This window comes from Spermophilus citellus (genome assembly GCF_964194105.1).
Source record: "Spermophilus citellus genome assembly, chromosome: 7".
NCBI classification, from domain to species: domain Eukaryota; kingdom Metazoa; phylum Chordata; class Mammalia; order Rodentia; family Sciuridae; genus Spermophilus; species Spermophilus citellus.
The window spans coordinates 120,922,344-120,948,935 of NC_138188.1; the positions used below are offsets into that span (position 1 = coordinate 120,922,344).

At 45.6% G+C, this 26,592-nt stretch overlaps 1 protein-coding gene and 1 long non-coding RNA gene across 2 annotated transcripts in view; one reads left to right on the top strand and one right to left on the bottom strand.

Moving 5' to 3' along the window:
- DGKG (diacylglycerol kinase gamma) overlaps window positions 1-26,592 on the top strand; it is a 188,457-nt gene that overhangs the window by 78,708 nt on the left and 83,157 nt on the right. Inside the window, exons 14-20 of the mRNA XM_081302353.1 lie at window positions 1,574-1,633; window positions 4,104-4,183; window positions 5,316-5,390; window positions 7,805-7,890; window positions 13,375-13,464; window positions 14,537-14,697; window positions 23,670-23,734. Coding sequence (XP_081158479.1) covers window positions 1,574-1,633; window positions 4,104-4,183; window positions 5,316-5,390; window positions 7,805-7,890; window positions 13,375-13,464; window positions 14,537-14,697; window positions 23,670-23,734 — 617 coding nt within the window. The remainder of the gene's footprint in view (window positions 1-1,573; window positions 1,634-4,103; window positions 4,184-5,315; window positions 5,391-7,804; window positions 7,891-13,374; window positions 13,465-14,536; window positions 14,698-23,669; window positions 23,735-26,592) is intronic.
- Window positions 20,550-23,952, bottom strand: LOC308653697. Its single transcript, XR_014023089.1, has 3 exons — window positions 23,816-23,952; window positions 23,638-23,715; window positions 20,550-20,872 (listed from the first exon to the last, which is right to left on the bottom strand). It is a non-coding gene; the product is annotated as an uncharacterized lncRNA (long non-coding RNA).

The following is a 26,592-nucleotide window of genomic DNA, read 5'->3' on the forward strand; positions in this document are numbered from 1 at the left end:
CTTTAATACTCACCTGAAACACTTTTGGTCTCCTGTATTGAAGACTCTTCTCTCTTTTCTTTCTTTTTCTTTTTCTTTTCTTTTTCTTTTTTATTTTTATTTATTTTTTTGTTGTTGTTACTGGGGATTGAACCCAGGAGCATTCTATCACTGAGCTACATCCCTAGCCCTTTTTATTTTTTATTTCCCATAGGCATATGGTATTCATGTAATGGAATACCACATTGCAGTGGGAAAGAACTTGTGATCCTCCTGCCCCAGCCCTACTGAGTTGCTGGGATTACTGGAGTGCACACCACCAGGCCAACAAGATTCCTCTTTCAAACAAGCACCAATTTAACTCCTTTCTCATCTTAAAATTGTTGCCACATTCCACAGATTCCTCACTTCTTGCCCTTGACCTAACCAGTTATTTTTTTTTCACTAAAAATCTACAAATTTTCCTTTTGAACATCATTTGGCAGTATCAAACATACAAACTCCATAACCCAACAATTCATCTTCTTGGATCTTTCTGAGAAGTACAAGCATTTACTCCATGTGTGTAAGACATGTATGAGAATGTTCGTGGCAACTTTATTCATAGCAATCAAAACTGGAAGAAATCTAAATGACAATTAACAGGAGGATAGATAAATAATTTGAGACCCATAGGCATATGGTATTCATGTAATGGAATACCACATTGCAGTGGGAAAGAACAAATTGTGCTCCCATGCAAAAACAGTATTTTAATGATATAATGCTGAATTAAAGAACTAGACTCAAAAAAACAAAGGCACTCTCTCTGATTCCCTCTCTATAAAATCCAAAAGCCAAGCAAAACCAATGTGATCTTGGAGTCACACAGGGCTATACTTGGAGGGGTGGCAGTTCTAAGGGCTCATACATATGCAAAAATTCATCAAACTGTCCAATTTCAAATTGAGCATTTTGCTGTAAGCTAAGTAAACCTCAATAAAATAATAAATACAAAACCAAGAACCACGACTGAATGCTTATCATTAGATAATGCTAAGCAGAGAAGCTTAGTGTGAGACCTTGCTTTTTATAGTCCAAGCTTCTCCATCAACAAATTAGATTTCTGCCAATTTTAGTAACGTCTCCTCCTGTGTCCCTTGCCGGTGTCTCAAGGTTAAAGTCAGATCAAGTATTGACAGGGTCCTGGAGAGTCCCAGAGAAACTCATAGGTTTGCGTTCCTTTCTTGAAATCCAAAGTCCCACATTGAAAAACTACTCACACTGACCTGGCTTTGCTGATACTAGTCATTTGTTGTTGTTGGGTTTTTTATTTTGTTTTTATGGTACCAGGGATTGAACCCAGGGGTGCACAACCACTGAGTCACAGCCCCAGTGCTTTATTTATTTATTTATTTATTTGTATTTTATGTATAGACAGGGTCTCATTGAGTTGCATAGGGCCTCACTAAGTTGCTGAGGCTGGCTTTGAACTTGCCATCCTCCTACCTCAGCCTCCAGAGCTGATAGCCATTTGTTTTCACCAGATCTCTTCCCTTATATTAAGTTTTTATTTTTCTTTCAATAGATGCTTGTCTTTCCTCTCTCCTCACAGGACAGACAAGGTGGAAAGTCTGATGGCAGTATGGCAGCCAAGGGCGAGCTTGTAATGCAGGTATCTCACAGATTGCAGTCCAGTTGCTTATTCCAAATGGGTCCAAGACAGTGGCCGGGAGGCCGGGGTTTGGGTTCTAAGGAAATGTACTCAACATTTGCTTTCTCATCTGATCAATTCTGTCACGCAGGAGGACACTTTATTCCGGGCCTCTGGAGTTACCTTTGACCGCCACACTGTAGGCAAGTGGTGAGAAGGGAGGTTGGCTGATCCCATCGCTGGTCTAATTGGCTTGATCACCTCTGTGGGAGCAAATTACATAAGCCTTCAGTGTGCAGACCTCCTAAACTATAACAAAAGTGTGGCCTAGAAGTAGACAATAGGTTTTCCAAGATTGCCAACCTGTCTCCAGAACACAAGTGTCAAAACGTAGCTCGCCAAATCCAAAAGTTCTTAATCCTTCAATGTATGTTTAAGAATTCGTTTTTACTCAGACTCACCAGTGAACACCTTTTCTTTCTGCCTTCCACAAAAGGAATGCAAGCAAGGCATCCTGAAGAGGTACAAAAAACCAGAAAAGGAAATAGGAAAGTTACGGCCTCCTCTTTCATCCTGGAACTAAGTCTCCTTGTTTGAAAAGGGGCATGGAAATCCTTGCACTCCTCACCTCCTGGAGGTGCTGCGAGATTAAATGAGAGTGTGCAGATTCGTTTGATTTAAAAATTAATATGAAACAATGGAGGAACCTTATTAGATGAGAAAGCTCTAGACACCCAGAAGGGCAGCAAGTCAAGTGGAACACACACACACACACACACACACACACACACACACACACACACAAGCATGCAGGTATAACAGTTGTTAGACATGGATTCTTCTGCTTGTCCTGCATCAGTTCTGATCAGGCAGGACCCTTGCTGTATAGATTGCTGAATACTTTTAAAACTTCCAGAAGTTAAGGGCTTATTCCTCAGGCTCCAAGATGATTCTGGGTGTCACAAGTCCTTGAGCAGATAAGAGAATTATTAAAAATCACAAACAGTGCTACTGTTCTCTTCAAACCACATGGCACGCTGTGTTTGCTGGCTTTTTAGTTTAAGATCAGAGAGAGCAGGCGTTAGATGTTGAACATGGAGCAGAGCTGCCTCTGAGTCAGAATGTCATTCGGCTGAATCCACAAGTGTTTATTGATTGCCTGCTGCTGTGTCTGGTGCCAGAGGCCCTTGGGAAGAGGGTTATACACACACCCTGCCCGGCTCCTGAAGCATTGAAAATCCATCCTTGATGCCAGGTTCAGAGATACCTCAAGGTAATGCCTTGAGACATTTACCTAAGACAGTCAAAGACAAAGACAAATAAACAACAAAAGAAACTCCAAAAGATATGACATGTTTTACATGTAAAAGCTTCAGTTGCCATGATTGAGGGGAATTTCATAGAGGAGATGGCTCTGAAGTTGGGTCCTAAGGATGAAAAGTCATTTGGATTTTTTTTTAAGAAGTCACAAAGAAGGAAATGAGCATTTCAGGGTAGAGAACAGGAGGAGAATGGTGATCAGATGCTTGGGAGACAATTTAGGAGACACTCCCTGAAGGGTGCAAGCAGGTTTGGGCTGGAACTGCAGCTGGGGTTAGAAGAAATGAGACCACAGCAGTGGAATGGGGCGAGATCCAGAAGGCCTTGATGCCAGGTTCAGAGATACAGATGTTATCCCCTGGGCAGTGAGGTGTCACTAAAGGTGTTTGCCCAGGAGTGGTGTGCCTGACATGGTGTTCTGGGAAGGAGGCAACATACAGGACTTCCCTTGGATGGAAAACACCCAAGCAGCATGGGTTCCCTGATAGCTGCTAGAGATGAAAGGACATTCCAGGGGAAGACTTGGCAGATTATGATCTTCCCTGAAACGCTGGATGAATAACAGAACCTTTATCAGGAGCACAGAACCAGGAGAAGATCAGTTTGATGGGAAAAGAAGATAAGTCAGGTTGGGGCATGTTGACCTGGTAGTGATGGGAAACTTGAAGGCAGCTCCGGGGAGTCAGAAATGCAGGACAAGCTCAAGAGGAAAATTGGGTCTGGAAATGTGGATCTAGAAGGTGCCAGAGTGGAAGTGATTTTTTTTTCACTCCATGAGTGTTATTTTATTTATGTGTGTGACCAGATGGCCACACGTTCTAGGATTGCGTTCAGTTGTGTCCCTCACAGAATTTAATCTTGTGATGTGGGCACAATGCCATACCGTTGTTGAATGACTTGAAGCTACAGTGCCATTGCCCCATCTCTGATCCCAATCTCAAACCCTCATTGCCATTAGCACCCCTGAAAGGCCACTTGAGCTGGAAACACGTAGCTGCTGGGCCCCTCAGAAAACTCAGCCAGTGGACAAAGACCTGCCTCCCCGATCACCTCTCCTCCATGCCTGGGCCTGCTTCCTATCCACCTTTCCGAAGCTGTCTAAGCATCAAGCTCTTGTCTCCCCCGATCACTGGAAAAGCAGACCTAATTTCTTTTTCTTTTGCCTTTTAAGTATAAGATCATCCCCACCCCGGGCACCCACCCACTGCTGGTCTTGGTGAATCCCAAGAGTGGAGGGAGACAAGGAGAAAGGTATGTTCTCTTCTCTTTCAAAGTAGAATGGCTAAGACAAGCCCCTTCCTCCCCTTGACCACAGCAGAATGGAGACCCAGGCTCAAATCCCAGCACCACCACTAGGCCTTCATCTCCTGGCCCCCGGGCCTTAGGAAGATAACAATATCTCCTCTTCTAGGTTATTTTAAGAATTAGGATAGCCCAGTGCTTAACTCAGGGTCTCTCTCATAAGCCACTGCAGAGTTCAGACTGAATCCTGAGAAGCCTCTTCCTTCCGAGTCTCACATGTCTTTTCTTGGTTAAAGAGACAGCAGGACTCACCTGACCTGTTCTCATCCCTGAGAATTCAGAGCACCCACTTCATGAGTGAAGAAAATGCCCCCTTTTCTGGAAACTGGGGATTGCTAAGCAGAGTGGGAAGAGAGAGCCACTTCTGCCTTGGAGGCTGTTCAGTTCCAGGGTGATGAGCAGATGACAGTGATGTGGAATCCATGTTATGAAATAAGAATAAGTAGAGCTAAACAAGAACTACGAGGACCCCTGTTCTGGTCCAAGGGACCTGATTAGTCTCCAACTAGAGCCCTGAGATCAGGCCCAGATGTGGTCGCTGCCCTTTAGGTGTCCAAGCCCAGCTCCTCCTGCATTTGCTCCTGATTGGGGGCTGTAGGGGCCTTTCCCTAGGGGGGTCCTTTGATACCTCCAGACATCACACTGCCCAAGCCACACAGAACATTTGGGAGAAAGTCTCCTTGGGGAAGAAATTCTGGGTTTCTCTGCCCTATTCTCTGCAAAGAAGGGGTGAGGCTCCTGGGGTGGGACTTGGAATCTTAGATGTAGGGGCAGCCTTAGACCAGGGGGTGAGGATGTGGTGATGCCAGATAGACCTGGGATATACCAGGTCTGTGGGCACTCTTCTCCCATCTCACATTTAAAAGGATGCTCAATCTGACTACTGGTTTCTTTTTCTTTTGCCTTTTAAGTATAAGATCATCCCCACCCCAGGCACCCACCCACTGCTGGTCTTGGTGAATCCCAAGAGTGGAGGGAGACAAGGAGAAAGGGGGTCACCCTAATGTGACTTTTTGCAATGACATTTTCTTCCCCTACCCTCTAATTTTTTTTTTCCTCTCTCTCTTTTTCTCCCCCATAGAATTCTTCGGAAATTCCACTACCTGCTCAACCCCAAACAAGTTTTCAACCTGGACAATGGGGGACCTACTCCAGGGTATGGAGACAATAATCTTTATTTCTCATCATTCTCTTCTAACCTCTGCAGAAGATACCTTCTTTTGTCACCTTTTTAATGTGTTTCATTCCTGAAAAGACCATTGGATACCTTTTATCTTTCTCACATCACACTCTTCTGGATGTGTTCAGAATCACCCCTTATGGCTAACTCTGAGAAGTGCCTTCCTACCTTGTCCCCAAAAGAAAGGAGTTGGTCTATAAAATGGGGAAATTGCATATACCATTCCTTTGTTTGCTAGGAAGGCGACTGGGGAAATATTTTAACTTGATGGTAAAGCAGTGCTAGCTGGCATCTTCCTAGTCAACCCCAGGTAGGAGAAAGTGTTCTTATCACTAGCATTTTGTAAATCTATATGGCTACTCAGAGGTCCACCCTCTGTTCCACTATGGGGGCATTTGAGGATCACGACACTTGGTTATACGATGAAATCATTGTTTTTCTGGATGATCCATTTTTGAGGTGGTTACACTCCCTGTGGCCCTTCTCCTGCTACTCCTCTTGCTGTTTCCTTGCTCTCTAGCAGAAGGTTGGAGAAAAGGAAGTGCTTTATATTTTGACTGAAGTTCTGATAGGAGGAGCTGGGCCCACTGCAGCAGCTACCATGAGGAATTTCCAAACCCTGTAATTCGAGGGCCCCATGGGAAGGCACGGAAAGACTGGGCTCTTCCCAGTCAGAATCGATGCTCTAGCGCCACCTGCTGGCCAGTCTCGGCCTCGAGCTGTGCACAACTAGCTGGGTTTTCCCACATCTTGACCTGCAGTTCTAACTCTGAATTCCAGGAGACCCCTCAAAGGGGCTGGCTGGAGAAAAGACCAAAAAATAGAATCCGTCCCTGTCTTTGATTGTCTGACACAAAGCTGTTATTTATAGCGCTGGGAGGACAAAATCAGGTTAAAATTAGAAATGTGCAAGCAGATTCAGTACTCCTACCACAATTTAACTATAAAACTAATTTGAAAGCAGAATCCATCTAGACTGCTGAGGTTTCTGCCTTGGTTGCCATAATTGCCCATTTTTGTTGGATAGCTTCAGCCCACAAGTGCCTTCACCAGCCCACCCTCCTCTTGGGTATTTCAATACTGGAATGCAGTTCTCTGGCTTAACCTTTTTGATATTCAACTGTTTTACCATGGGTAACAGGTCAGGGGCCTACTCCCAGTGCTGGTGGGCCCCAGTGTCTCTGATGTGTGTATCCATCTGTAATCAGACAGGCCATCTAGCTGAAGGGAGCCTCCATTCAGAATTCACTTCTTGTAAGAAAGCAGAGTTCTTCAAGAGAGATGGAAAAGAAGAAATGTTAATTTACCTACACAGGCATCCATGACTCAGAGAGCCCCAGGGGTCTTCTCAGACCACCAGGATGGGCAGAGAAGAAGTATAACCTTAGATTCTGAGTCTCACCCAAGGTGTTCACAGGTCACTTCTGTTCTAAAACAGGATTTCTTAACCATGTTATGCCATCACCCCTTTGCCAGTCTAGTAAAGACTATGGATCCCTCCTTGGAATATTATTTCCTAATACACAAAATGAAATAATACAAGATTACTGGAGAAGATAATTATGTTGAAAAATATGTATCGATACACTAAAAAAATAAATTAGTGATATGGGTCTAATATGCTTTATCAACACATTAAACAGAGTATCCATAGCCAGGTCAAATAACTATTGCAAATTCAAAGCAGCAATGAACATACATGATAGGTTGAGATATGTGCCACACTGTAAAAATAGCTGTGATTTTGATTGCTGCCAAAGTCACAGGTATTGTTGCCTACAGTCATAATTTAAGGAAATACTAAATTTCAATGAGAGGTTAGGGAAGACATGAATGTAAGATATTCTTCTTCAAGTTCATGACCTTCTGAATTCTATCCATAGACCCCTTGGAGAGTGATGGATCCCTGGTTGAGAAGCCTGCTCTAAATTAGAGTTAAAACTTCTGGGAAAAATGGGGTGATTTCTCCAATTAGCTCTGGACCCATAAAACTGCAAAATGAATTCAGCCAATTCAGGGCATCTCCCTTAAAGGGGAGGTTGCAAGGACATAACAAGCAGGAGAATTCAAAAGGAGTCAAAATATCGGGGGTTATTTGTATTGTGCAAACTGTAGGTTTCTCTGCCCAAATCACAGAGAATTTCTAGAAAACTGCTTTCTATTTATGTTGAATGTTGAGTCAGATTCTCCTTATACAAGGATAGCTCTCTGGGATTTTTCTACATACTCAGTGGCAATGCATAATAATTTCTAGTTTCAGAACATTGAGTGACCCTTTCAACTCCAAAAAAGAATCGAGATCTTAACATACTCCCGGGGAACAGAGAGACTCTAACTCAAAAAGTCAAGCTTATTGACAAGACTAACATGGACTTTCTTCTATTTCCCAGCTTGAACTTCTTCCGTGATACTCCAGACTTCCGTGTTCTGGCCTGTGGAGGAGATGGGACAGTTGGCTGGATCTTGGATTGCATTGGTAAGAATGGGTTGGAGGAGGGCCTTTGCTGGTTATTTATAGTGAGTATATTTAAAGTTAGCTGAAGGTAGCTGGGCGTGGTAGCACATGCCTGTAATCCCAGTGGCTGGGGAGACTGAGGCAGGAAGATCGTGAGTTCAAGGCCAATCTCAGCAACAGTGAGGCCCTAGGCAACTCAGTGAGATCCTGTCTCTAAATAAAATACAAAATAGGGTTGAGGATGTGGCTCAGTGGTTGAGTGCCCTGGAGTTCAATCCCAGGTACCCAAAATAAGTAAATATATAAAGTTAGCAGAAGGCAATAACAAGAAGAGAGAAATGTAGCCATACTTTGTTCATCCTTATATTTACCCTTGAACTGATGCTTAACTAAATATCTACTTTGGATTAAAAAAAAAAAGAAATTAAAATAATGAGAGTACTCCCAAAGACATGAAGATAACAGTTCAGTTTCAGGCCTTTCCTCAAAAACATGTCATGGCCAGGGTTGAGGAGTATCACAGGCCAGATTTTGGGGGGAAGGAAGAGGGGGATTGGGACTCAAGGCAGATGCCTGGTGGACAGTAGAAACCAGAGCACTAAGCATAGCTGCATACCCAGGGGAAACCATCAGGAGATGAACATCTGGAGCCTGGGTCCAGAAAGCACATCTGGACCCAGATGTGGCTCCATGCAAGCAAAGAAAGGTCACGCTGGGCTGTGTCCTGTATGCCTAGACCAACAGGGCATTGGAGAGGCCCAGGCTGAGAATCTAGAAGCCAGGGTTGTGGCTCAGCCACGCCTGGATCAGTGGAGACAGCACCCACAAGAAGTGATTAAAAACTGGCTGTGAAATTCTGCAATGGGGCATAGCCAAGATCTGACCCCAAAGGACCCAGAGAAACACTGCAATGTGGAACATAAGGACAGGAAAGCCACCAGAGGAAGTACTGGGGAGCGCAGTCGTCAGAGTCAGGGAGGCCCAGAGCCAGGAGCCCCGGCCTGCTTCAGGTTTCCCATCAGTCCTTCCACAAATGCCTCCTGCATGCCTCTATGTGCCAGGCCCTCCTGGAGGATGTGGAAGTGCCACCTGAACAAACAGGTGAGCATCCTGCCCTGCTGGAGCCCACCTTCCAGAGGCCAGAACCAGGCAACACAGAAATATGTGAAATATAGAGAATATCAGAAGATGAGAAAAATATAACCAGGAAGGAGCAACGGAAGCACACAGGTTAGGTGGAGTTGCAATCTAAGGCTGAGATGTCAGGGAAGACCTCGTAGAGGAGAACTTGTTTGTAGGGACACCTGGAGAAGGGTGAGCCTCACAGATGCCTTAGGAAAGAACAATCCAGGTATAAGGAACAGCAGGTGCAAAGGCCCTGAGATAGGAGCAGGCTGAGCTCTTGAAGGCAAACCAGAACAGAGGACATACAGAGAGCATTACAGAATATGACGCAGAAGTCATGAGGGACCACACGTCACGATGACACGTAGGACATAACACTTGGAACATGGCTTTTATACTGGGGGAGTCCCAAGACATCAGGTAGTTTTGAGTAAAGGAGGAACAAGCAGGAAGACTACTTAGGACAGTACTGCAGTGATCCAAGTGAGATGTGACCGGGACTGGCCACAGTGGAAAGAGGAGACGGTGAGAAGTGACCAGAGTCTTTGGAAGATAGAAGCAACAGGATTTGCGGGCAAACTGGATGTGGGGGGTGAAAGGAATCAAGGATGGCCAGGACCAGGTGCTGAGCTGTGCAGGGGCACAGAGGCTCCAGGAGTTGTCACAGGCCTCCCAGGGAGGGTGCCAAGGCACACCTGCCTCCTGCTGCTCCCCCACCAGTGCAGTGGTTTCCATGGACACAGCCCTGCTGAGCAGCCACCCACGCTCTGCTGTCACCTCGGGCTCTGGAGTTGTTTGTGGGAGGAGGGAGGAGTTCTCTGGGTGCCCAGGAAGAACGGTTGATATGAAAAAGGCAGGCGGCCGTGGTACTGGGCTACCTCCACGGTCCCCTCTCTGTCGTGAGGCAGAAAAAGAGGCTTTGGTGAAAAGTTGCAGAAGATTTATCTGCAGAGAACACAGGTGCCAGAAGCTGTTCGGAACAAGGAATGAAAGATCATGTGAGATGGGAAAGAAAAATGTCAGGTTATTTTCCACAGATGAGAAGACCAAAGAGAAAAATCAGAGGCAAAGGGATTCACTGCTTAAGGTGCTCCGTCCTTCCCTGGACACGCGTTCAGGCGTCCTTCAGTGGTCTCCACTGTTTCCCATGGTCCCCTCTCTGGTCTGTTCCCACTTCAGCCAGGGATTCAGGACATCGTGAAATCCATCAGCACCTACCCTCTATCCTCAGGATGAAGACAAAACCCTTCGGGTGACCTGCAGGGCCCTGGGTGGCCCAGCCTCCACCCCTGCTTCCAGCCTCCTGTTACTCTCTGTCCCTCCCCCTTGGGACTCCAGCCACCCAGCCCTTCTCTCAGACCTCTGGACGTGCCAGTCCCCTCCCCACACAGGCCATTGCCTAGAATGCTCCCCAGCCTCTGCCCATGGACTTCTGCCTCAGATCTTAGTCTCCCCTGACACCCCATCAGCCTCAGTCGCCTCATTACAGAATCGAGCATCTTTCCTTTCTGATATGAATGTGAAATTGTGCTTTCTGTGCGCGAGGACCCTGGAGTGTATGGTAAGCACCAGCACCAGGGTTTTTCCGCCATCAGAGCCACAGCGCCTCACCCAGCATGTGGCGTGTAGTAGGCCTCCATAAACTCGTGGAGAAGCCGCTGCCAGTGAGACATATTCCCCTGGGGGCGGGGCTGCCGTCCATCCAGAGGACCAATGAGTGGACGATTGCCAGAGAGTGTGATGAGGTCATCCCTGAGGCTAAGAAAACAGCCTGAGGTGGCACCAGGTCTAGACCAGGGGAACCAGGGAGGGCTTCCCGGAGGTGGCTTCTGAGCTGAGCCACAGACAGCTCTGTGGTTTGTTTCAGGATGGTTGACCAGTGGAGTGGGCGGTCAGGCATGCAGAAAGACGAGCCTGGGGAGAAGGCAGAGCCGGGGCCTGGTGCCATAGAAGAAAAGCTGAGGTGATGGGGCCGGAGCCCGAGGGTTGTCTGCCTCAACAGAAATATGGAGAAGACACTAGGAGGTAGAACTGGAGGCAGAGGGAACGGGGAGGAGGCTGTTACAACAGTATCAGTGGGAAGGGATCATCCCTGCACCCAGGCATTACCGTGGGGATGGAGAGAAGAGATCGCTGAGAGTCTGTTTCGCATCACTGACAAAATATCTGAGGAAAACAGATTAGAGGAGGAGAGATTTATTTTGGCTCACAGTTTCGGAGGTCTCAGGCCGTGGTGGGTGGGCTCTGTTGCTCTGGCCTGAGGCGAGGCAGAACATCATGGTGGAAGCTGTAGCAGAGGAGAGCTGCTCAGCTCCTGGCAACTGGGAAGCAGAGACAGAGAGAAACAAGAGGCTGCGACAAGAATACCCTCCTAGAGCTGGTAGTGGTGGCACACACTGTGATCCCAGGGACTCAGGAGGCTGAGGCAGGAGGATCGCAAGTTCAAAGCCAGCGCCAGCAACTTAGTGAGGCCCTAAGCAATTTAGCAAGACCCTGTCTTTAAATAAAATATTTTTTAAAAGGCTGGGAATATGGCTGAGTGGTTAAGCATCCCTGGGTTCAATCCCTGGTAGAAAAAAAAGAGGGGGGGAGGGGAGAGGAAATACCCTTCCAGGCCACGCCCCCAGTGATCTACTTCTTCCAACCAGGCCCCGCCTCCCAAAGCTTCACGTCATCAGCTAGGAATTCATCAACTGATGAGTGCAGAGCCCCCATAATCCAATCACTTCCCAGGAGCCCCACCTCTGAACACTGCTGTGTTGAGGAACAAACCTTTAACACCTGCGTCTTTGGGGAATATTCCAGATCCAAACCACAGCAGATGACATGGGTTTCCAGGCTCAGTGCCATGAGGATGGCAGACCTGCCAAGATGGGGACTCCAGAAGAAGGGGCAGACAGGAAACAAGAGCCTTCCAGGCAAAGGGGAGACCATGAGCAGAGGCAGGAAGGCATCAACTTGAGTCCCAGGACCAGGATCGATGAGTGAATGGCCCCATCTTCCATCTCAACACTGGCAGGCAGGCAGCCCCAGCTTGAGCCTCCGCTGCTGAATCCTGCCATTCCTGCACCCCGAGTCACATTACTTACATCCAAGGGCACTGTGACACAGGGTCTGTCAGTGTGCCCCTCTGGAGTCCAGTGGGTGCCTACGCCTCCCTCTTCAACCTGCCTTGCCTGTGAACAGGCTGCTGGGGCTCCGTAGCCAGAGGAAAACATGATCTGCTATGCATACTCTGATGGTTCTGTTCAGTGTTCATTCACAACCAGTAAGGGAGAAAAGAGTAGGAATCTGTGTGTTCCAAATTCTGGAAAGTGGTGGAAATGATAAACTGGTATGGGGTGTCCGTAGCACCTAGAGATTTTGCTTGTTTAACACAAGGGGTTTTTTTTGTTTTTTTTTCTCTGAGGGTTGGGTGGTGCTAAGGATTGGACTCAGGGGCACTTGACCACTGAGCCACATTCCCAGACCTGTTTTGTATTTTATTTAGAGACAGGGTCTCACTGAGCTGCTTAACACCTCACTTTTGCTGAGGCTGGCTTTGAACTCATGATCCTCCTGCCTTAGTCTCCTGAGCCACTGGGATTACAGGCATGTGTCACTGTGCCCAGCTAATACAAGATTATTTTTTAAACTTTTAATTTTTTAAAAAAATGCCCCAAATTTTCAGTTTTCCAAATGCCCCACTATCCCTTAATGTTTTAGACCCATCCATTTTAATAATATCTGTACCTGCCAAGCCCCTGAAAAGAGGAGGAGAATAGACTTGCAGCCACAGAGATCCAGGATTGGATTCTGGCTCCAGAATTATTTTCCCTTGGTGAATTTCCATTTCTTCATCTTCAAAGAGAACATCTTGCAGGGTTGGTGTCAAAGATGAATGGGAACAAGTGCTGGTTATCATTAGGACTGAAAAAATGCAAACTAGGCTGAGGCAGGAGGATTGCAAGTTCAACTCAGCAAGACAATGTCTCAAAAAAATAGAAATAAAAAGGGCTGGGTGTTGTAGCTCAGTGGTAAAGCACCCCTCGGTTCAATCATTGGAACCAAAAAACAAACAAAAATACAAACTAGTGTTTTTGAGGGGCATACTGTTATCTCAAAGAACAGAATTAAGATGAAATTTGGGCCAACAGGTACAGGTTACAGGGAAACAGCTTTAGCTCAACATGAATTGCACATTGACAGATGTGGCACAATTTGTAGTGGTTAACACACTGCAGATGGAATGGCTTTAGGAAGTAGTGTGTTCTCCATCATGGGAGGTGTCAAACAGATTGCTACGGAAGGGTTCATGCATCAGATCAAGGATAGCAAAATAACCCAAGAATTCTGTAATCCAATGGTATCTGGTTCTCTGTTTCTTTGCATGGATTGCAGATAAGGCAAATTTTGCAAAGCATCCACCAGTGGCTGTCCTGCCTCTTGGAACAGGAAATGACCTTGCCCGATGTCTCCGTTGGGGAGGAGGTGAGTATATGATGCTACCCTGGGGACCAGAGCTCTGCTTAGGGATGCTCTACAGAGGTAATCTGTGACCCTTTCTCTGCCTTCTGTTCCCTGCTGGGTCTCAAATAGAAGCCCCTCTCCTGTGCTCACCTCCCTATAATTACTATCATCCTGAAGCCATCAGCTTAGAGCCAATAGAACATATTCAACTTTAGGATAAAGACCAAATCTCATTTGTCCCTTCCCAGTGCCCCTTCCAATAGGAGTTCACATAGACAAGTGTTTTTTAATGTAAAATTCCCTGTCCCCCAAACAATGATCTTCTGAATTAGGACTCAGAATGCAGACAAAAATACTACATCCCTAGTTAGAGTCATTAGGAACATTCAGATTATCCCAGGTGCCCAGGGCTGTAGGCTTTCATTTTGAAATTCCCCTAAAGGGGGTCACACAGTGGTAATCGGTTTACAGTGCAAAGAGCAGGCACTAAGGAGAATTTTACATATGACCACAGCCCCCATGGAACTGGGCAAGCTGCAGAGGAAGTTCAGCTTACCGCAGAGTGGACAGATCGGTCCAGCAGATAGAAGAGCTGCAGGGACTCCAGATGGCTGATCAATTCAAGGAGTGATTGTAGACCAGTCAGGGTGTATCAGGATTCAGAGACTGGTTCTTTCTTGGTGAGCAGGTCAAAGGAAGCAGGAGCCTGCCCTACAGGCCAGCTTAACATTCTGCCTATCACCCTGTCCATCTCCCACATGACACAGTCCTGGCATGCATCTGTTATCTCCCCCACACAGCTTCCCAACCATCCAGCCCACCAATTCAATAGGGCTCCCTTCGGCTCCACAGACCCACCCACCTTTAGCCAGCACCCACCCCCACCTCAGACTTTCAAATCACTCCAGCCTCTTCCTAATTACTCTATTGTCCTTCCCTTCTCTGTGATTCAGGGAACGCAAGTGTCTCCCCCACAGACACACTGGGAAGTTACTTGGTCACAGATGCCCATAGGGTCACCTGTCCTGACCTGCGCATCAGCAACAACTTAGCCTTTCTGCTCTGGTGGCAAATGCAATGCCATCATCCACAGGTTATGAAGGGGGCAGCTTGACAAAAATCCTGAAGGACATCGAGCAAAGCCCCTTGGTGATGCTGGACCGTTGGTATCTGGAAGTCATCCCCAGAGAGGAGGTGGAGAACGGGGACCAGGTTCCATACAGCATCATGAACAACTATTTTTCCATTGGCGTGGTGAGTTGTTCAGGGGTCACCTTTCTGCATAGTAGAAAAATGCCCAAGAAGGGCTCCAGTTTTCCACTGTCCCCTCTGGGTCTGTCCTGCCCTGCCTCAGTCCTGGCTTGTGTCTAAGCATCCTGAAATCTGGTGTAGGTGTGGACACCCTGATGACACAGCCCTTCCAACCCTTGATGATGGAGGAAATTGTTTTCTCTATTATGTTAACTAACACACAGTGAAAGATTGGAAATTTTTCAAAAGCCATATTTACCCTTTAGGTAATTTGAAGCAGTTCAAAAAAACCAACACTGAGAAATATCCAAGGGGCAGGAACAGGACGAAACATTCACATAGGCTTCAGGAACTGGGAATTCTGATCCTCAAGGGAGGACCCAGGTCCCACCTGGCTTGGTGGGCTTAGCACTCAGGATTTCTTCCTCTCCTCAGTACACGTGCTCCAAGTGCTTCATAAACCTCTGCGAGGAGGCATTTCCTCCTGACTGACCACTCCCTGGTTCTCATGGGCCTTGATGCTCACCCTGTCAGCACACTCTGCATTGATTGAAAGGCTTAGCTTGATGTGCCTGACTCACCAATGCAAGAGCACATGCCCTCCTGAAAACACACACACACACACACACACACACACACACACATAGCACAAGGACAGCACCGTGTTCCCTGGCATCCCAAGCCCTCAGGACAGCTAGTTGTAGCTTAGTCACCTTGTTTGCTAAACTCAGCTTCTGGTTCAAAGAACATTGAGTGGGCACTGCTTTCTATACTGCTGGGGACAGGATGGGTGGGGAGGGGACAGTGAAAGGATGGCTCATGTTCACAAATACAGCCGAGGTTTGGGAGAGGAGTTACAGCCAGGACACTAACACTTATTGAGCACCTACTATAGGCTTTCCACATTGCTAGGCTTTATGGGGTCTAGTCCTCACAGCAGTGCTGCAGATACCCTTGTTCCCATCATCCCCATTTTACAGAAGAGCCTTCAGGATTCATGACTCATAAGAGGCAGAACTAAAACACAAACAGCTGTACTCACCCTGAGCCCAGGGTCCTTCCTGTCCGTTTCCCCATCTTGGGAATTATGCTACCAGGTTTTATGTGCATACAAATCCCTTCACCCAGTCTCTGGCCCCAGGCTGAGTGGCATCTGCACTCCACAAACTCTTTTGAAAAATTTGGTGGTTAAAAAATATAATAGTGAGGAAACACAAAGGGACTGATGGGTAGCTTGAGGGGATAGCAGGTTGAAGGGACGTGTTTTATTTTTTACTAAGAAGGCAAAAGGTGAAGCACGGGAGAGGAAAGGATTACATATAATAATATCTTCTATTTACAGAAGGATTTAAAGTTTACTATATATTCAGTTACTTTTTATTCTCATAACTACTTGGAAGGGAATTATTATCTCTATTTTATGAATGAGGGAAACAGAGACTTGGATTTAGGGACTCACCTTAACTTTTTTTCACATTTTCTAATCATACATGATTAGAAATAATGATGGGATTTGTTGTTACATATTCATACCTGCCTGCAATATAACAATATGATTTGGTCAATATCACACCCCAGCACTTCCCACCTCCTACCCTCTGGTCCCTCTCTGCTACTGATCTCCTTTCGATTTTCATGAGATTCCCACACACACGTTTTCCTTTTTCCTCCCTAGCTTACACATAGGACTCTTGACCTTCTTTTTTTAAAAAAAATTTTTGTATTTGTTCTTTTTAGTTATACATGACAGTAGAATGTATTTTGACATATCACACATACATGGAGTATAACTTACCATTCTTGTGATTGTACGTGATGTGGAGTTTCCCTGGTCGAGTATTCATGTATGAACATAGGAAAGTTATGTCTGATTCATTCTACTGTCTTTCCCATTCCCATCCCCCTTCCCTTCCCCCAATACTCCCTGTCCAACTTGGTGAGCCTCCAATACTTCTCCCACCATTGTGAGTCAGAATCCCTATATCAGAGAAAACATTCAGCCTTTGGCTGGGGGGACTGTCTTGTTTCCCTTAGCATGATAGTCTCCAGTTCCATCCATTTACCGGCAAATGCCATAATTTCATTCTTCTTTATGGCTGAGTAATATTTCATTGTGTATATGTACCACTCATCTTAATTTTTGATTCTTAATCCAGAGCTCTTTTTCTGTGACTAAAACAGAGGACAGCAGCATTGCTGAGCCCATTATCAGGTCTGAAAGGCTGAAGATAATGGACTAGGAGCAAGTTTAGAGGTTCCTGTGCCCCAAGCTAGTTTATCCCCCAGCCTCCAGCCTCAGGTGAGGGGGACATCTTCCCCTAGTGTCTTCTTCCTGGTGACAGTGACCAGTGCAGACACCCTCCAGCCTCTTCTTGCTCTAAGAACCCTCCCCTTTTCAGACCTACTACCCTGGTTCCACTTCCCCCGACTGGAGCACTGCCATCTTCAGCTCCCAACAGTCAGATGTGACCAGTGTCTGGTGTCCAGAGGGCTCCTGGAACATGGACTCCCAATCATTAGTTTTGCCAAACCTTGGGTCTTCCCAACAGAAACCAGAGTACAGCTTGATAACATTTATTAAGTACCTATTAAGCACACCAGGTCCAGTTTCCATGTTGGTACATGAAGTCATCATGCAATTTTTACTGTGTTTTATAAGAGGGAGTGATAGCTTAGAGAGCTGCAGAAGGAGTCCAAGCCCCTGGGTGGTGGAGCCTGGAAGCCTCAGCATTGAGCTCCGGGCCCGCTGAGCTGTGGCCTCTGCACAGCCCCTTCCATCTTCTTGCTGCCAACACTGTGTGTGTATTTGGTGGTTTGGGGGGATGTACTTCAAAATGGCTTACAGGGCCACTTATCAGAAATGCAGATTCTGCTCACAACAGATTCTGATTCATATTCTGACTCAGGAAGTCTGGGAATTTGCTTGCGTGCGTGCGTGCATGTGCGTGCGTGCGTGTGTTTTGCTGGGAATGGAACCCAGGGCCTCACACATGCTTAGGCGAGTGCCCTGTCGCTGAGCTACATCCCCAGCCCTTTTTATTTTCACATAGGAATGGCCTTGAACTTGCATTCTCCCAGCTGGGATTACAAGGCATGTGCTAGTGGGAATTCGCATTTTTAACAAGCTTCTAAGATCATTCTGATGCAGATGATCCTGACCAGGGCTTCAGAGAGGGAAGACAGCCCATCAGAACAGAAAAGAATGATCAAAGGGAAGTGGTTCTTCAGGACACAGAAATCAGAACTGAATTAAACGAAGGAGAGGGAATCTAGAAAGCAGGAAGTGTTAGCCCATATAAGCAATGAGCAGGGAGGCTGGGTGGGCTGCATGGAAGATTCCAGATGGAAAGGTACAGTCATGGCTGCCTTCAGAATCTTCAGCCCCAAATCTTCCCACACACTCAGCTCTAGCTGACAAAAACATGATTCCCAGCATCTCCTTGTCTGTCTCTGTCCATCTAGTGGCTGCATAAAGTGGACTTCTCTTAGTATTTTTTCCCCAAATAAATGGATACACAAAAAAAAATAGACAACCTTCTCTAAACTAAATAGCTGGACCCTAAAGCCAAGAGCCAAGCCTGATCAGTAATCATTCTTGAAATTACAAATTACAATTCATTCTTGAAAATATAAATGGAAGGGGGGCTGGGGATGTGGCTCAAGCGGTAGCGCGCCTGCCTGGAATGCGTGCGGCCCGGGTTCGATCCTCCAGCACCACATACCAACAAAGATGTTGTGTCCGCCAATAACTAATAAATAAATAAATATTTAAAACAAAAAGAAAGAAAATATAAATGGAAGGAAGAAAGGAAGGAAGGAAGGGTGAGCCAGCTAATCATCCTCCAAGAAAACATAGAAACATTCTCCATCATCCTCAAAGGTCAAAATGTTTTTCTGTCCTGGGATGACTGATAATATCCAATGTGTTCATTTTTCAAATTACAAAGACCCACACAATTTCTTCCTCATGATTTTTTTTTCTTATACATTGGGTTTGTGCATGTATTGCACAGGAGTGAGGGACTAGAAATTCCTATCTCATTTTGGTGCACCCTTAGCCTTCTCTCAACAAAACGTTTGCATCATTTGTGTGCTCGCTCTTTAAAAGTTGGAAAGAGGAAATCTTGAGAAAACAAGTAACCAACACACAATCCTGACAGAGTCTGGGGCTGACATTTGCAGAAGGTCTTGCTCCCTATTTGACTTCCCCAACTTCGTAAGAGGAGAAGTAGGTATGTAAACCAACCCAGTTTTACCTCCTGATGATGATTAAATAGAGTCGAACTCCTTTGGCAAAGAGATTTCTGCAAGGTCTATGCCTCTTCTGAAGGACATGGAATAGCTTATTGATACCAAGTGGCTGCTGCCTTGCATCATAAAGATGATGACAGTTCACCATTGCTATGGCACCCTGGGTGCTGTAGATGGGAATTTGCCCTGATGAGTTCACACAGTCCCTTTGGTACTTACAGGACCTATTTAATAGATGGAGGATTAAATAAGACTCCAGGGAATGACTGTGGCCTCATTGCCACCACATCTCCATTCACAGGCCAGCTATAAGGACCTAAGATAATTGGCCTTATTGGTCCTTCTTACTGAGAATATCCACTGGCAAGAGATTTTTAGCATAGCCATATCCAAGACACCACTTCCTCTGGCTTCCTCCTCCCTCCTATCTATTTTTGGATTAGGCAGAAATGTCAGGATAGCCAGGTATCAGTGACAGGAAGTTTGGAACTACAAAATAATTCCTGGAGAATGCATAACTCTGAACTCCTCAAAGGCTCTGCTTTCACTGAGCCTTAACTGTATGGGTGAACAGCTAATCCCTTGATTCAATGAATCTATTTCAGATGCTAGGGGAGCCTAGGGGCCAAGGAAAAACCACAGTCGTCACACCAGCCCATGTGCCATGTTCCACCTTACAGATTGTTTTAGAGTTCACCAACCAAGTTTTCCACAATGAGGAGCCTCCTGCCCATTAGGGAATTTGTGAACAAGACATCAGTTGCCTGCAAACTTTTGGAATCAATCAGCTTCAGATGGTTTTTTTTTGTTTCTTTGTTTTTGTTTGTTTAGTACTGGAGTTAGCCCAAGGGTTCTTAACCACTGAGCCACATCCCCAGCCCCTTTTACTTTTTATTTTGAGACAGGGTCTGACTAAGTTGCTTAGAGTCTTGCTAAATGGCTAAAGCTTGCAACCCTCCTGTCTCAGCCTCCTGAGTCACTGAGATTACAGGCATGAGCCACCATGTCTGGCTCAGTATCAGGTTTTTAATCTGTTGCCAGGAAAGGTACTAAGTCAATGGAAATCACTGAGGAGTGACAAGGGGTCTACACTTTTCCATTCCTCAATCTGCCATAAGTTTTGAGAACAGTCTGAATTTCAAATAACCTGTCCTATTGTCTCTTTCTGTCTTCTTATCTCCCTAAATTGCCAGAGTGACTTGGCCCTGCCTTGTTCAATATGGCAGCTGTGAGCCACATGTCACTATTGTGCACTTGAAATGAGGCTTGTCTAAATTGAGATGTGCTGTAAGTGTAAAATACACACCACATTTCAGAAATGTGCTATGAAGAAAATAACTTAAAATATCCCTGGGGCTGGGGATATAGCTCAGTTGGTAAAGTGCTTGCCTCACATGCATAAGGCCCTGGGTTCCATCCCCAACACCTTAAAAAAATAAATAAAATAATAATATTAATAATTTTTAATATTGATTACACATTGAAATGATAATATTTGGGAAATATTAGGTTAATTAAAATGTTACTAAAATTAATTTCACCTTTATGTTGTATGTGAAAACATTTTCAAAATTTTAATTTCATCTGCTTCTTTTTTACTTTTTTATGTAACTTCAAGAAAATCTTAAGTTACATATATGGCATACACTAAATATCTACTAGACAGCACTGGCCTAGATGTTCCAATATCTCAAAGTCCAAATAACAGCTGCTTACACTGAAAGGGGCCCAAAATTATTGGTCCAACTGTGTGCTTAAGAGTTTTACTTGAGGAAAAACAGCCCCGCGTCCACACCTTTCTTGGTCTCCTCTTCACCCCATGCTGCATCCAAAAAGACTCCGGATAGTGAGGCCATCAGAACTGCATCATGGCTCCCATGAGTTTGCAATTCCCAGTACTTGGCGTCATCACGGAAGTGTCATTTTACTGTAATCATCACCAAGAAAAGATTTTGTGTATCCTTGATTTCCAAAATCCAAATGAAATCATTATTGATTGTCAATATGCCAAGATCAGCCCTTGACTCAGAGATGCTCAAGAGAGCAAAGGGAATCTCGACTCTTCTTTTTCATCTCCAGATAGAGAAACATGGTCAGGATCCTGATGATCCATCACCTTTTCAGGACTTGAGAGCAAAGGAGCCACTTAGCTCTCCCTGGTTACTTTATTTGTCAAGGAATGACACTGGCAAATTAGGAACCACATGCTAAACTAATAATATTTTAAAGGCTAGTCTTTGGAAATTCTTGTTATGGAAAAACAAAGGACGATGAGAACTATACAAAGGGAGGGGCCTGTGCAAATATCCCAGAGAAGTATGAACCAGGAGCCAGTCCCAGCTGTACTGGAGGGAGGGATAGTGAAGTACAAACTGTGCCAAGCAATATACGATTGCTTTTTTCTTTCTTTTCTTTTCTTTTTAATTTTTCTGACAGAGGAAAATTAGTGCTTCAAAGGAACACAAGTAGATGGAATGTTTTCTTGAAATCTAGAGAAGCACTTGACAATGTCACATGAATCCTATTGAGCATGTTCACTGAAACTTGCTCCGAGCTAGGGAGGTGATGGGAGCCTGGGAACATGAAATGCTGTTGCCCAAAGAAGCCACTCGGGCCAAGCTGTGTGGGTCCAGGGGGTGGGAAGGAGGCCTCCTTGGGGTTTGCACACTTCCCACCACTTGCACAGAGGGACCTCACCCAGACTTTAACTCTTGATGTGTCTTAAGTTAAAAATAAAATCAGTATGTAAAGTTTAATTGTTAAACTCCCAAGACATTATTTCAGCAAGGAATGTTTGCCACACATAAAATTAGCTCTTTTTTTTTTCTTTTGTACTGGTGGTGTTTAACCAGTGAGCCTCATTCCCTATTTTTTTTTCCTGAAAAAAATATTTTTTACCTAGAGGCAGGGTCTCAACTGAGTTGTTTTTTGACCTCGCTAAGTTGCTGAGGCTAGCTTTAAACTTGCAACCCTCCTGTCTCAGCCTCCAGCGCCGATGGAATTATAGGCATGTGCCGCTGCCCAGCAAACTCATCTTCTTGATGTGCTTGCTCTCTCCATTTATCAGATAGTGGCTGCTGGCTGGGGTCACTCTGATTCCAAGTGCAACTCACTACACACACTACATGCTCAAAAATGCTTCTTCACTGAACTATACCTCCTGGCGTTTGTGTGTGTGTGTGTGTGTTTTTTTTAATCAGCATTCACAAATGATCTTTTGTAGAGTTTTCTTATAGAGAAATGGAATATGCATTAGCTAAAAATCTGCTGGATGGAATTTCAGGCATTTTTTAGCCACATATTCCAGCAAATCGGTTTCTGAAGTTTTTGTTGTTGTTGTTCCTGAACAAATCTGAATCAGCTCCCTTGTTTCTGGGTCACCCCATCTCCAGCCCAATTAGCCTGCTTGTTTCTGAAGCCCAGCACCTGCACCCAGTGTGCTGGCATGGGGCCTGGGTGGTGGTGGTTGGAGGGGGTGGGGCGGTACACATTCTTTTGCTAGAAAACAAGACAATTAATGAGGGTGGAAGAACAGGTTTGAAGAGGAAAGTTGAGTCCATTCTTAGGGTTGAAGCTCAGGGTTGGTTCTAGAGCTATACATTGTGGAGCTGCCAGCATCTAGATGCTAGAAACAACCATGAGAAACAACTCATGGGACTACCCACAATGGGAGTGTGGGCTGCACATAAAATTCAGGGCTAAGAAGTTTGGATCAGAGGTTAGAGAGCCTGGAAGCATGGGGTCATGACAGCCATCCTTGTGGGGAGTTCTGAGGTGCCAGTGGCCAAGAGTGCACCAAAGGATATGCCAATAGGGAGTATAAGAAAATGTCAGTAGGATGTGTTTTAACATTCTCCTTGACCTTGGAAGCAGTCCTTTAGATGGAATCATCAAGAAGCAAAAGCCAGTATGTTTTCTAATTATCTACCAGATATATTATCCATTGTCATTTGTTATTTCTACTAATATGAATGATTAAGAATTAATATATAAACCATTCAGTGACACATGCCTGTAATCCCAGCAGCTCAGGAAGCTGAGGCAGGAGAATTGTGAGTTCAAAGCCAGCTTTAGCAAAAAAGACGCTAAGGAACTCAGTGAGACCCTGAGACTCAGTGAGACCCTCTAAATAAAATACAAAATAGGGCTGGGGATGTGGCTTAGTGGTCAAGTGCCCCCGAGTTCAATCCCCAGTACAGGAAAAAAAAAAGAAGAAGAGTTAATACCAACCAACATGAGCTTTCTGGTTTTCGCAATGTACTGTAGTTATGTAAGATGTTTTCCTTGGGGAATGCTGGGTGAAAGGGACATAGGAACTCTGAACTATTTTTGCAACTTCTTGTGAGTCAAAATATTCCAAAATAAAAAGAATTTTACAAAACCATTTAATATGGCAAGGCATACCCAAAGAATCACTCCCAGCCTCCCACATGGGCTACTTCTGTCTATGTGCTCACAGACCCTCATTCTCCTCAAAGAATTGGGCTTTCCCCTTCACTCATCCCTTAACTCTCTGCTTCTCACTGGGCCTGGGATGGAGTGCTCACTGCAAGGGCCCTGGAGTGGACCAGGGCACCTCTAAGAGTATTGGCGGCACTAACTGTACCCTTGGATTTGGTGTTGGGCCTGTGGGATCCGGTGAAGGCATGGGTGCAATCCCTTCCGCCACACAGCACCATTAGAAGCACTAACCAGGATTCTGCCTTCTTCTCTTTCGCTTTCAGGATGCTTCCATTGCACACAGATTCCACATGATGAGAGAGAAACACCCTGAAAAATTCAACAGCAGGTAAGAGGCTGCAAGCCGGCTGCTCCGCTGCCCCGCCCAGCCGCCCTGCGCAGTGCAGCCAGCCAGACCCGGGCCTCCCACCTGCTCCTACGGAAATGTTCTTGGCCTGGCCGCCCCGGGACTTCGCTTCCCTGCCACGTTGCCGGAAGGAGGGTTTCCATTTCCAAGAAAAAGAAAGAAAAAAAAATGTCAGAAACCTGCCGCAGTCTGGCAGCCTGTCCCTCAGTCCCTCCCGGAGGATCTGTGCAGAGGGAGGGATGTGGGGGTGGAAGGGGCGTGGGGTGCCCGCCTTTGCGGGTAGTGGGGGGAGTCTGTCCTTGGCTAACTGAAGCCCCTGCGGGGACTTGGCTGCTTCCTCAAAAGGTGCAGCACCCCCACCCCAAACCCTGCCCCGGCCCCGCAATTTTTTCTGGAAAGGGTGGAAGGGACTCAGCTTCTCTAGGTCCTACATGGGAGGTGGTGGCAGCCCTGGGGTTTGGACCTAGAGTGCCAGGAGGGCGTCGCCTCTTCCTTCCCTGACAGCAGAGGGCAGCAGCAGAGTGGCACGTGCAAAGGCAATAGACCTGGAGCCCACCAGGCCCCACCTGAGCCTGGGAGCCCTGTGTGCAGTCTAGATGTTAGATTAAAAAATGAAAGGGAAGAGAAAACCACGTCTTTTGCAAAGGAAACCAAACCCTTCTTGCATGCCAGAGGGAATTTACCAGAACTGAGTTCTGACTGGGCACATAGCTACCCCTGGGATTGTCAAAATTGCCTTTCTCCCTTCTTACTTCTTTCTCTTCTTCTTCTCATTAGCTGACTTCTATTCTTTCTCTTTCCATTTTATTGTACTATTTCAAGATGACCACAGGATCCCACCCCAACCTCCGGCAGGTAGGGGAGTAGGGTGGATAATACTTTGGACTTGATCTTTGAACATGAGGGAATTGACATTTATTTACCCCACAGACTTCTCTTCAAAGCAGAGGTTAAAGGGTCTGAAGACATTCATTTAAAGCCCAGCACCCCAAAAGAGCCGGACATTATTATTATTGCTCTTTGCCCTGACCCCACAGCCTGGGGTGGGGGGGCTAACTAAGAAAAAGCAAGCCTTTTTAAGGATCAGAAACTAAACATAATGAAGCTACTTCCTCCTCTGGAAGAGCGATCTGTGGGATCTAATCACAGCTGAAGTAACTTTATTAGGATGTGTATTCTGTCACAGCCTATTCCTTCTCACTCCTAACACTCACAGATCCTACACACTCACTCCACACTGCTAAACGTCCATACTTCCAGCCCCTACCACTGTAGTCTCAAACTTGCAATTCTGTTGATTCTCCTCTCAATCTTCTTCACGCCCGAATATCTACACAGTTTTTTTAAATACTCTTCTTCCACCCATTCCACAGGATTCGCACAAGTACCCTGACACATGCTCACACTCATGTGTCTGAACATTCCATCTGCTTGTGAAATCTGTACGTTCTGTTCATTCATTCATTTATCCAACAGTATTTTTTGAAAACATTCTATCTACCAGACACTATTCTAGAGGTGTTTTGGATGGACTGGTGCAGGGCACTCCCAGCCCTTTGGGGAAACAGAATGGAAAGCAGATGTGCATCATGGTCTGTTAAGTGATGTGGATAGATGCGACTGATGGCAATACAAAGCAAGAGTGTGGAACTTGGCATGGAGGGTTTTCTAATGAGAGAAATGCCCCATCCAAGACACAGAAAACAGTGTTTTCCAGATTGGCAAAAGGAGAAGGGTAACTCTGAGAGAAGGAACCAAATGTAGGAAAAAATACAAAGGAGTGAGGGTGCAGCATGCTTGGGGGAAAGGAAGTCGTTCACTGCAGCTGGTTGTATGGTGTCTTGGCATGGGAAACAAGCAAAATCTCTGTAATTTGTAGAGAACGAGGAAAGAGGGGGAGAGAAATTTCTCCATATTCCAAAAAATCAGTAGGTCAACATATGACATGAACAGAGCAATCATCAGCCATCCACACGATTAAATACATTTAGAAAGATACATCTGTCAGGAAAAAAAAATGTACTGTGCAAAATACAGTATGAACAAAGCTACTGTGATCTGTATAAACCATTTTCTTTCCCACTTTGCAGACTTCCTTAACAAGACTACTACTCTCAGAGGTTAGGTTCATGCCTCACTCTTTACCTGGTTGAGTTCAAGGTGTTGTGGTACAGTCACCATGGGTGACAGACACCTATATTTGCATTTAAAGAAATGCTGACATAGGATGTTGCCTCTATTTCACAAGGTCACCAAAGTCTTCCTATTAAGAGCTTTGGGTCCATACTGCTTCTTTTCTGCCTGCTTGCCCATGTCCAAAATACCCAGGAGTGCTCAGTTTGTCCATTGAGAGGCAGGCAAGCAGCCATTTTCTCTAGGCTTCCTTATTTAGCATTGGAGATGGTTTTAAATAGGCAGGTGGTTGTTGCCATGGTTACCCCATTACACCAGCAGCTAAACTTAGGAAGGGCCACAAGGGATAGGAAGAAAGCTTGATACCCAGGATTTGGAAATGTAAACGATATTATCAAATAGGCTTCATTTTACTGAGCTGAACTTGGGTTCTCCAAAGAGCAGCCACAGCTTGGCTAGAAATCTTTACCATTACTGCCTGGAACTGGGACCTCAGGGATAACCTTGAGGTTAAATACAGGGAGTTATGATTGTTTTGTTTCATTTTGTTTGGTTTTGTTTTCAGCAAGGGAGTGTGACTAGTCAGGGCTGGAACTCATCAGGAAAGTTGACTCTTTCCCATCTCTAGTTCATATTCCTGAGCTATTCTAATAAGAATTCTTAACCCAGGGTTCAGGGGCTTTGGGGATTCTCAGAACACCTTGAAA